General features: G+C 45.4%; 1 protein-coding gene across 4 annotated transcripts in view; it reads left to right on the top strand.

Moving 5' to 3' along the window:
• Positions 1 to 6,142: 6,142 nt before the first annotated feature.
• The window catches only part of dhx29 (DEAH (Asp-Glu-Ala-His) box polypeptide 29), an 89,265-nt gene continuing 83,380 nt past the window's right edge, over positions 6,143 to 12,027 (top strand). For 3 of the 4 annotated variants that reach the window (XM_078219190.1, XM_078219197.1, XM_078219182.1), the window contains exon 1: positions 6,151 to 6,403. In XM_078219190.1, the coding sequence (XP_078075316.1) occupies positions 6,235 to 6,403 (169 nt within the window). In that variant the 5' untranslated portion in view covers positions 6,151 to 6,234. Of the gene's footprint in view, positions 6,404 to 12,027 lie in introns of all 4 variants that reach the window. The other variant, XM_078219204.1, reaches the window with a different exon arrangement.

The raw sequence follows: 12,027 nt of genomic DNA on the forward strand, positions 1-12,027 counted from the left end.
ACAGTACCAATCCTGGATTACATCTCGGGGTAAAAGCAAATTACTGCGGATGCTGGAATCTGAAACCAAAAGAGAAAATGCTGGAAAATCTCAGCAGGTCTGGCAGCATCTGTAAGGAGAGAAAAGAGCTGACATTTCGAGTCCAGATGACACTTAACGTCAACTCTTTTTTATCCTTCCAGATGCTGCCAAACCTGCTGAGATTTTCCAGCGTTTTCTCTTTTGGCTGGAGTAAATCTCTGTCCTCAAGTCTGCATGATAATCTGATTGAGTGGATCACTGTATGTTATAATTGTACACTTCTTAATGCATCGAAATAATAGGAATTAAAATCAGACAGCCCGTGCAGTAAAGATAAAAATATTGCCCACGTATTGCTAATAACACACAAGTGTGATGAAATACTCTCACTTGCCTGGATTAGCTCAACTCCAACAATACTCAAGAAACCCAACATTATCTGTGACAAAGCAGTCCACGTGACGGATCCCCCTTCACTCTCTCTCAATCTTTCCACATCCTGATGGCGCACAGGTCAGCCTTTTGTCTGTTTCTATAGCTAATTATTCCTGGAACAGGTTGCTGGTCTATCACCAGGGGCTCAGAGTTTGAGGGGCTTTCCATCATATCAAACATAGCCGCACTCATACACAAACGAAGGGCAATTTAGCATAGCCAATCCACCAAACCTGCTGGACCGTGGCAGGAGTCAGCAAAAGCCCAAGCAGACACAGGGAGAATGTGCAAACTCCACACAGACAAACCCCAGGCTGAAACCAAACCCAAGTCCCTGGCACTAGGAGGGAGCAGAGCTAACCACTGTGCCATCATGCCGCCTGGTACCCCTTTTATAAACATTCAATCCCTCTACCACAACGAACAGTGGCAGCCATGTGTACCATCTACAAGATGCACTGAAGCAGCACCTTCCAAACTCACAACCGCTGTCATCTTTAAGATCAAGGGCAGCAGATACCTGGAAACACCACCACCACCTAGAAGTTCCCCTCCAAGTCACTCACCATCCTGACTTGGAAATATATCACAAGTCACTGTTGCTGGGTCAAAATCCTGGAACACCCTTCCTAATAGCACTGTGGATCTACCGACACCTCAAGGACAGTAGCAGTTCAAGAAGGCAGCTCACTACCACCTTGTCATGGGCAACTAGGGATGGGTAATAAATGCTGGACCAGCCCGCAAAGCCCACATCCTATAAATGATTTTTTAAAAATTTACCATATTAACAAGATCCTATATAGAAAACTTCAGGCACATAATATTGTGACCATCTACGAAATTAAACTCCGGTGAAGGTAACTTCAAATCTGAGTTATTTATGTGAATTCAAGATGGATTGTTTGATCATTTTGGAAGTGATCCACAATTGTCCTCTGAAGGCTGTTGGTGGTCTTTTTATTTTAAAAAACCCAACATGAGTTCCCTATTTTGTGACACAAACATTTCTTTCATATCTGAAAATCAGAACTTTGAAATGTATGCAACTTCACATGGAGGTGAAGATCTGTAATTAAATATTTCTCAAGTGATGGAGTTCCTGAATATTGAATACATGAAAGATCCAGAGTAATTATTTTTATTCTTTCCTTGAATGTGGGCTCATTGGTAAGACCAGCATTTTTTGCTCATCCCTAATTACCTTTAAGCTGGATCAGATTTCCAGTATCTGCAGTATTTTATTTTTGAAGAAATAGATGGTATTGGAATTCTGTACCTTTGTAGTCTGTGCTTACCTTTACTGGAACTGAAGTGGCTTGCAGGCCATTGAGAGTTTGCAGCACAGTGGCACAATAGTTAGCACTGCTGCCTCACAGCTCCAGGGCCCTGGGTTCATTTCTGGCCTAGGGTGATTGTGTGGAGTTTGCATGTTCTCCCCATGTCTGCATGGATTTCCTCCGGGTGCTCCGGTTTCCTCCCACAATCCAAAGATATGCGGGTTAGGTTGATTGGCCATCCACTATTGTCCCTTAGTGTTGGGGGATTAGCGGGGTGAATATTGGAGTTCCAGGAATAGGGCTTGGGTGGGATTGTTGTCAGTGCAGGCTTGATGGGCTGAATGGCCTCCTTCTGCACTGAGGAATTCCATGATTCTCAGAGTCAACTGAGATCTGGAGACATGTGAAAGAGGTGATCTTATTCCTTTTGTTGATTTTCTCAGGGCATACAAAAATATAATGGTATAGAAACATTTTGAAAATCAAATTAAATTGCCTAATTGGCACTGAGGAGTACAGTTTCAGGCCCCAAAGGACATACAAAAACAGTTTAAGTTTATTTATTAGTGTGACAAATAGGCTTACATTAACACTGCAATGAAGTTACTGTGAAAATCCCTGAGTCACCACACTCCAGCGCCTGTTCGGGTACAATGAGGGAGAATTTAGCATGGCCAATACACCAACCAACTTTTGGACTGTGGGAGGAAACCAGAACACCCGGAGGAAACGCACGTAGACACGAGAAGAATATGCAGACTCCATACAGACCCAAACTGGGAATTGAACCTGGGTCCCTGGCATTCTGAGGCAGCAGTGCTAACCACTGTGACACCGTGCCACCCGAGAATGCTGGAAAATCTCAGGTCTGACAGCATCTGTGGAGAGAGATTAGAGCCAACATTTCAACTCTGTTTCAGATTCCAGCATCTGCAGTAATTTGCTTTTATCCTAAAAGACATATTTAGGACTATTGACAGGAAAGTCCTCATACAATGTGACACACATGGAAAGGCTAATATAGTGGAGATGCTGGAGAAGGCAGAAATAGGATTTACATGGATGATAACAAACTGAGAATCAATAACTATCAGGGAAAATACATTGGGACTATTTTCTGTAGAAAAGAGAATGCTGAGAGGTGACTGATGGTTTATAAAGGAGATTAATCGGCTAGATGTAGAGATGTTTCCATTTGTGTCACACCGAAAATTAGGGCATGCTCGTGTTGTGGTCATGTTATAATGGACCAGTAATTCAGAAGCCCAGATGAATTTTCTGGAAACTTAAGTTCAAATCCAACCACAGCTGATGGAATTTAAATTCAATTTATTAATAAATATAGAATAAAAAAATACAATCAGTTAAGATGATCAGCAAGATATTGATTGTCATATAAAGACAAGTGGTTCACTAATGTCCTCCAGGGAAGGAAATCTGCCAACCCTCTCCGATCATGTGAATTCAGATAAAAAGCATCCTGTTTGATTATTAAGTGCTGTCTGAAGTGGCAGAGCAAGGCACTCGGTTGAACTAAATCGCTGAGAAAAAGCAAAAATAAATAAAACCGGACAGACCATCTGGTAATAACCTCGGCACTAGAAATGACAAAGATACACCCATTGACCCTGCAAAGTCTTCTTCACTAACATCTGAGGATGATGCCAAAACTGGGAGAGCTGTCCCAGAGACTAGTCAAACAACAGCCTGACATAGTCATACATACCAAATAATATCTCACAGTCCATTTCTCAGACAGCATCCCTGGGTATGTCATGTCTCACCTACAATACAGACCAACGAGAGGTGACAGCACAGTGGTATAAAGTTGAGAGTGGGGAGTTGTCCTGGGAGTCCTTAATATTGTCTCTGGGTCTCATGAAATCTCATTGCCTCAGTTCAAACATTGGTAAGGAAACCTCCTGCTGATTACCATGTACTGACATCCTCCAGCCCCCACCGCCAGTTCAGTTGATGAATCAGCACTCCTCCATATTGAGCACTATCTGGAAGAAGAATTGAGGCAGCAATGGCACAGATGAGGGACTTCAATGCTGATCACCAAGAGTGGCTCAATAGCTGCATTGCTAACCGACATCTAAAGGACATATCTGCCTAACTACACCAGTCATAATGTGAACTACACCAGTGGCAGGGATTGAGGAAACCAGAGGAAAAATCTTGCTTGACCTTGCTGATCCAATTGTCGTGGTTGCATTTCTCCATAACAATATTAGGAGTGACCACCGCAAAGTCCTCATGGAGACAAAGCCTCCACTTTGATGACACCCTCCATTTTGTTGTGTTCCATCGATGTGCTGAATGGGACAGGTTCCTTTAGAGCGGATCTAGCAGTTCAAAATTGGGCATCCATGAAGCACCGTGGGACATCAACAGATTCAATCACATCTGTAACCTCATGGTCTGGCATATCCCCATTCTACTATCACCATCAAGGCCAATATTAGTTAAATGGCAAAGTAGAAGACCATTCCAGGAGCATCCAAAAATGAAGTTCCAACCAGGTGAAGCTACAATATGAATGTTAAACAGTGGAAGCAGCATGCAATACACAAGAACACAACTAATGCATCAGATCAGAGCTTGACAATCCTGCCACATCAAACCATGAATGGTAGTGAACAATTCAACAACTAACTGAAGAAAGAGGCTAAACAAACCTTCCCATTCTCATGATGGTGGAGTCTCGCATGTCTGTGCAAAAGACAAGGTCATAGCACTCGTAAACCTCTTCAGCCAGAAATACCGAGTGGATGATCGATTGATACCTCTGAGTCAGACCTCCAGCAACATAGGTTCGAGGCTTCAGCCAATTCTAATCACTTCCCATGATATTAAGAAATGGCTGAAGGAACTTATACAGCAAAGGCTATGGGCTATGACAATTTCCTCACTGTAGCTATTAAGATTTGTACTCCACAACTAGCATTGCCCATACCCAAACTGTCCCAGGACAGCTACAACATTGGCATTTAGCTGAGCAAGTGGAACGTTGGCCAGGTAGGTAATGTCCACCAAAAGCAAGACAAAATCAGTCCATCCAATTACCACGCCACCAGTCTACTCTCAATTGTCAGCAAGATTTTGGAAGATGTGATTGATATTTCTATCAAGTGGCATTTACTTGGATTTGATTTGATTATTGTCACATGTATTACCGTGAAAATTATTGTTTCTTGCATGCTATATAGACAAAGCATACCGTTCATAGAGAAGGAAAGGACAGAGTGCAGAATGTAGTGTTACAGTCATAGCTACGGTGTGGAGAAAGATCAATTACTTAACCTGCTCACTCACAATTTGGGTTCTGTCAGGGCCACTCAGCTCCTGACATTACAACAGGCTTGTTCTATCAGTAGAGCAAAAGAACTATATTCAAGATGTAAGGTGAGACTGCCTTGATGGGACGAATGGCCTCCTCCTGTACTGTAGAGATTCTATGATTCTAGAAGGTGGCATGGTGACACAGCGATCAGCACTACTGCCTCACAGCGCCAGGGCCCCCAGTTAAATTCCAGCCTTGGGTCACTGTCTGTGTGGAGTCTGCATGTTCTCCCTATGTCTGCATGGATTTCTTCTGGAATCTTACGCTTCCTCCCACAATCTGAAAGACGTGCTGGTTGGGTGCATTGGCTATGCTAAATTCTCCCTCAGTGTACCTGAACAGATGCCGGCCGGAGTGTGGCAACAAATCGATTTATTAGTGTCACAAGTAGGCTTATATTAACACTGCATTGAAGTTACTGCGAAAATCCTCTAAACTTAACATGTAACTGCAACAATATAATAAATCAAATCAAATCAATTCCAACATGAAGCAGTTGAGGGAAATAGCATAATTAAAACATGTATGGGGAAAGAGCTGAAGGCTTAGTGAAGAGAAATGGTGGCACAGTGGTTAGCACTGCTGCCTCACAGTGCCAAGGACCAGGTTCGATTCATGGCTTGGGTCACTGTCTGTGTGGAATTTGCACATTCTCTTGGTGTCTGTGTGGGCTTTCTCCTGCTGCCTGAAAGATGAGCTGGTTAGGTGCATTGACCCGAACAGATGTCGGAGTGTGGTGACTAGGGGAATTTCACAGTAACTTCATTGCAGTGTTAATGTAAGCCTTCCTTGTGACACTAATAAATAAACTTTTTTAAGTTGAAGAAGGAGAAGCGATTAGAAAGTTATGCTGCTGGGTGAGACCAAGGAGTGTGGTAGGAGGCTCATGCGGACCAGACTTTTTTTTTGACCATACTCAACAGCACCGAGGGGCTGAATGGCCTTTTGCAGCAAAATGTAACATACATCAGCCAATCAGAGCAACACTTCCGGGGAATTCCGCGCGTGTATCAACGTTCCCGTTGACTGTGATGTCATTTCCGGCAGAGTGACCCCCGGGTTGGGGTGTTGACGCATGGGCAGTGCGCTGTCAGCAGTTGGGAGCACGAGCGGCCGGGAGTAACGGTCTGAAGCGCCTCGCGGGGGGTCTGGATGGGGGGAAAGAAGAGGAGGCAGCGAGCCGAGGCGGTGCTGGTCGCGGCGGCGTCCGCCTCCCGGCAGCAGCAGCACCACCCAGGGACAGCCCAGCCTGCGGGGGAAAATCAGAGCCCGCGGCCAACCGCTCTCAAACCGAGCACCAAGGAGGTGAAAGCCAAAGCAGGTGCTGTATGGGGGGGGTCAGTGTGAGAGGTACCGGGTTTTCTCCAGGGGAGATGTTCAATGGCCCTGTACTCAGTGCAAATTCAACCCTAAGCCCAAAGGGAAGTTTTCCGCCAGGTTTTCTCCCTGATGGTGAGTGGGGCCGCGTCAACCGAAAAGTTTCTTGATGGACCTTCTCCTTGCCCCCAGTGTGATTAGGGAAGAGGTGCTCGGTCCAAGGTGTTGAGCCAGTGATTGTGACGAATGGCCATTTATGTGCAGTGAGGACATGATGCTCTCTGTTGACAATTTCCATTCATGATGAGGGTGGAGAAGGGGAGGGCCTGGGACAAGAATGGGAGGCACGGTTTCAGTAGCTGCCATCCACCCTGATGGTCCTGGACATTTTTCATGCTTGTTTTTGAGATGTCGGTGACACTGTCAAGGGTAACATTTGTCAGGCCTATGCCTGAGAAGGTGGTGCTGAGTCACCTCTGTGAATTGTTAGAACAGTGCTGTTAGGGGGCAATGATGGAAAATGCCTGTCACTTTCCATAACCTGGAAATTATCTATCCCAACAGATTGAAATTGATGAAAAAGTACACCATGGAATAGTTCAGCCTATGATAAATTAGGAAGTTTTTGAGAATTTTTTATCACATGACATGAAACCCCAGTCTCTTGGACAGTGCTTTTTTTCCTCACACCTCTGCTGAAGTTTGGACAACATATGGACACCACATCAAGGCTTGACATCAACACTATCTTTGATTTGCAAGGTCCTTCTGTCAGAGGACAAAAGAATGAAGATCCTTCAAGATGCATAAATGCGAAGTTTTGAGGTCATGATAAAATTGCATCAACTGAGATGGATGGGAAGTTGTCAAGATTGTCCAACTCAAGAATGCTCAAGCAGGAGCTCTATTCAGAGCTATGCCACAGAGACTTTTCATAAGTCTTCTCTGTCATAATGGGAAGCCGACAGCCGATTGACCAAACAACTGTTTCTTTATCAAGAAAAGTTGTCAAGACCTTACAGTCAAGAAAAACAGTCTGAAAGATCAAAGGGAGGGCAGCTGCTTAAGCTAATAATCCACTACCACCAATACTAGCTGGCAGCCAATGTTCTCTCTGGAAGAACCTGTAAGGTTATGGTAGGACTTGTAGCCATCTGTGCACTCCCACTTAGCCTTTTGCAGGAAAAATTATCCTCAATACAAAATTCAGTCGAGGTGTTGAGAGGCAGGTCCAGGAATTTGTCTCGTCGAAACTGAAGGAGTGGCAATGTGATTATGGATTAGGATGATGAGTGGCTTTGCTGGGAATTTGCAGGTGGTGAAGTTCCTATGCATCTGCTGCCCATGTCCCGATAAGCAAGTCAAGAATATAATGAGGTAAGAAGCTGAATAGCCCTGATGAAACCTAAGCTGAACATCAGTGAGCAGATTAAAATTTATTTATTAGTGTCACAAGTAGGCTTACATTAACACTGCAATGAAGTTACTGTGAAAATCCCCTACTTGCCACACTCTGGCGCCTGTCTGCCTACACTGAGGGAGAATTTAGCATGGCGAATGCATCTAACCAGCATGTCTTTCGGACTGTGGGAGGAAACTAGAGCATGCAGAGGAAACGCACAGAAATGGGGAGAATGTGCAGACTCCACACAGGCAGTGACCTGAACCCGGGTCCCTGCATTTTGAGGCAGCAATGCTAACTGCTTTGCCACCGGATTATTTCTGTGGCAGTGCTGCTTGATGGCATTGTCAATGACATTGTCTGTCTCCTCTCTGATGATTGAGAGAGGATTGATGATGTGGTAATTGGCTGGGTTGGATTTGTCTTCTTTGTGGATGGGACATAACTGAACAAATTTCTACCTTGCCTTGTAGATGCCCATGTTCTGGCTTTGCTTGAACAGCTTTGCGAGGGGCATGGCTAGTTCTGGAGCGCAAATCTTCAGTACTGCACCTGAGATATTGTCAGCATTCATAGTCCTTTGAAGTATCCTGTCTCTTCAGCCATTGTTTTATATCATGTGGAGTAAATAAAATTTGCTGAGGACTGGCATCTGCAATGCTGGAGATCTGAGGAGGCTGAGATAATGGATCTGCTCAATTCATCTGGTTGAAGATGGTCTTTTGCACAGATATACTGGGCTCTTTCACCGTTGAGAACAGTGATACTTGTGGCGCTTCCTCCTCGAGTTATTTGTTTAATTGTCTCTCACTATTCATGACTGGATGTAGCAGGACCGTGAACTTTGATCTGATCCATTGGTCGTGAGATCTGTCTGTCAGATGCTGCTTTTGCTGTTTATCCAGCAGTAATCATGTTGTAATTTCAACAGGTTCAATCCTCATTTTTAGGTATACCTGGTTCTTCTGGCATGCCCTACTACACTCTTCTTTGAACTAGGTTATTCTCTCTGCTGGAGTGAGGGATCTGCTAATCCATAAGGTTATAGATTGTGATTGCAGAGAATTCTGCGGCTGATGGCTCACAGTGCCTCAGTTTTCACTTGTAGATGTGTTCTTTTTTTGTATGTTTATTGAAAATTTTCTTACATTTTACATAGCAAATACAGATCCACACAGTGTCCGTGTGTACATTCCAACACGATTGGGCACAGGGCTCCCTGTGGCCAGGGGACAAGCCCCTGCTACCCCTGGCATCCACCTCGTCCAAGTCTAATTGTGACAGTGATAATATAAAAACAAAAAAAGGTGGAGGAACGCTGCTAGAGAACCAACTGAACACCCAAACAGCCCAGGCTATAAACGAGCGAGCAGAGAAAAGAAAGAGACAGTGAAGGAGAGGGAAAAAAGAAAAGTTCTCGTGTTGGTCCCCACACCTCGGCAGGGTGGGCGGGTGTACTCGGGTAAAGGGCCAGGATGCGATCGGGGGAGTTCTGTGAGAGCACCCAGCATCCAGAGGTCATCGGATATCCACTCTCCCAACTGCAGCGTCCCAACATGCACTATGTGGTTTCAGGTCTTATTGAACCTGGCAGCAGACCCATGTAGCATGCACTTCATCTTCAGCTTAATGGTATCTACCACCTCCACCTCTGAGTGCATTGGGGGTGCACCTAATTTCCACCTAAACAAGATTCGTCGTCTTGCCAGGATTGTAGTGAAAGCTACAAAATTCGCTTAGAATTTTGGCAGCGACGGATGTAAAGACACAACCTCAAACGGGGCAGTCTGGGGGGGGATGCATTTGTGTCCTGATCTAGTGTTGCCGCAATCGTCTTAAATATCGATGTCCAGTAGTTATACAGTGATGGGCAAGCCCAGAACATATGTAAGAGGATGGTGGGAGCTGGTCGGCGCCGCTCACAAATGGGGCTTGTGCCTGGGTACATTCTAGAGAGTCTAACCCTAGTTAGCTATGCTCTGCGAAGGTGTTTACATTGTATCACACCCAGCTTGGCACATATTGAGGGGGAGTGTACTCTGTGCAGCACCATGTCCCAATCTTCCTCCTCAGAACTTCTCCCCCAGATCCAAAGATGCGCGGGTTAGGTTGATTGGCCGTGCTAAAATTGCCCCTTATTGTCTTGAGGTGGGTAGGTTAGAGGGATTAGCGGGTAAATATGTAGGGGTATGGGAGTAGGGCCTGGGTGGGATTGTGGTCGGTGTAGACTTGATGCGCCGAATGGCCTCTTTCTACACTGTAGGGTTTCTATGATTCTATGATCTTGTCCCCATAAAGATTTAACCACTGAGAGAATTTTGTTGGGACAGAATTTGAGAATGAAGAACAGAAATGATACCACGCATAGTAATAGAAGGCACTAAGAAGATGTCAATGGAGGTATGAGGTGGGAGTGTCGGAAATTGGGGGTCGGCCCTACGCACAAAGTCCCGAATTAGCAAATATCTGAAAAAGTGCGTTGCCCCCCCCCCCCGAGGAGCTTCTGGTCTGGGCTTTGCCCGTAACACTCTGCGCGCGATCCAGACGCGGCTCATCCTCAAGTTCCAGCGCATTCTTCAATAGCCAGGTGACAAAGTCCGTGATGTTTGGGCCCTCTATTCCTTCCGGAAGGCCTATCAGACGATGTTAATTTGTCTTTGGCGTCCTTCCATCTCATCACATTTCTCCCTTAGGGACTTAACCTCCAATGTCAAATGAGTAACTTGGCTCTTCAGCTCAGAGATGGTGTTTCCACTCAATGCCTGAGTCCTCAAGTTCCTTCAAGCGGTTCTCATGGGCGATGGTGACACCTTGGAGAGATTTAACAGATGATCCGAGCTTGTCTATCCGAGCAGGCCATCTGGATAAGAATGGTTCGATTAAGCAGACGCAGCATGGATTCATGAGGGGGAAGTCGTGCTTGATGAACTTGTTGGATTTTTACGACGATGTGACTAGTGCGGTTGACGGAGGGGAACCGGTGGATGCGGTGTTTTTGGATTTCCAAAAGGCGTTTGATAAGGTGCCTCACGAAAGGTTGCTGAAGAAGATTGGGTCACACGGAGTTGGGGGTTGGGTGTTAGCGTGGATTGGGGATTGGCTATCCGACAGGAAGCAGAGAGTCAGAATAAATGGGTGCTTTTCTGGTTGGCAGATGGTAACTAGTGGCGTGCCGCAGGGTTCGGTACTGGGGCCTCAACTATTTACCATTTATATAGACGATCTGGAGGAGGGGACTGAGTGTAGGGTAACAAAGTTTGCAGACGACACAAAGATAAGTGGAAAAGTGAATCGTGTGGAAGGCGTAGAAGGTCTGCAGAGAGATTTGGACAGGCTGAGTGAGTGGGCGAGGATCTGGCAGATGGAGTATAATGTTGACAAATGCGAGGTTATTCACTTTGGAAGAAATAATAGCAAATTGGATTATTATCTAAATGGAAAGAAATTACAACATGTTACTGTGCAAAGGGACCTGGGGGTCCTTGTGCATGAGATGCAAAAACCCAGTCTGCAGATGCATCAGGTGATCAAGAAGGCAAATGGGATGTTGGCCTATATCGCAAGGGGGATAGAATATAAAAGCAGAGATGTCTTGCTGCATCTGTACAGGGCATTGGTGAGGCCGCAGCTGGAATACTGTGTGCAGTATTGGTCCCCTTATTTGCGGAAGGATATATTGGCCTTGGAGGGAGTGCAGAGAAGGTTCACCAGGTTGATACCAGAGATGAGGGGTGTTGATTATGAGGAGAGACTGAGCAGATTGGGTTTGTACTCGTTGGAATTTAGAAGGCTGAGGGGGGATCTTATAGGGACCTATAAGATAATCAAGGGGCTGGATACGGTAGAGGTGGAGAGATTCTTTCCACTTAGAAAGGAAACTAGAACTAGAGGGCACAGCCTCAAAATAAAGGGGGGTCAGTTTAGGACAGAGTTGAGGAGGAACTTCTTCTCTCAGAGGGTGGTGACTCTCTGGAAGTCTCTGCCCACTGAAGTGGTGGAGGCTACCTCGTTGAATATGTTTAAATCACGGATAGATGGATTCCTGATCGGTAAGGGAATTAGGGGTTATGGGGATCAGGCGGGTAAGTGGAACTGATCCACTTCAGATCAGCCATGATCTTATTGAATGGCGGGGCAGGCTCGAGGGGCTAGATGGCCTACTCCTGCTCCTATTTCTTATGTTCTTATGTCTATCTTGGCCTGCAACTCAGTGGCCCACCAATCCA

Source organism: Mustelus asterias, chromosome 1, assembly GCF_964213995.1.
Source record: "Mustelus asterias chromosome 1, sMusAst1.hap1.1, whole genome shotgun sequence".
NCBI lineage: Eukaryota > Metazoa > Chordata > Chondrichthyes > Carcharhiniformes > Triakidae > Mustelus > Mustelus asterias.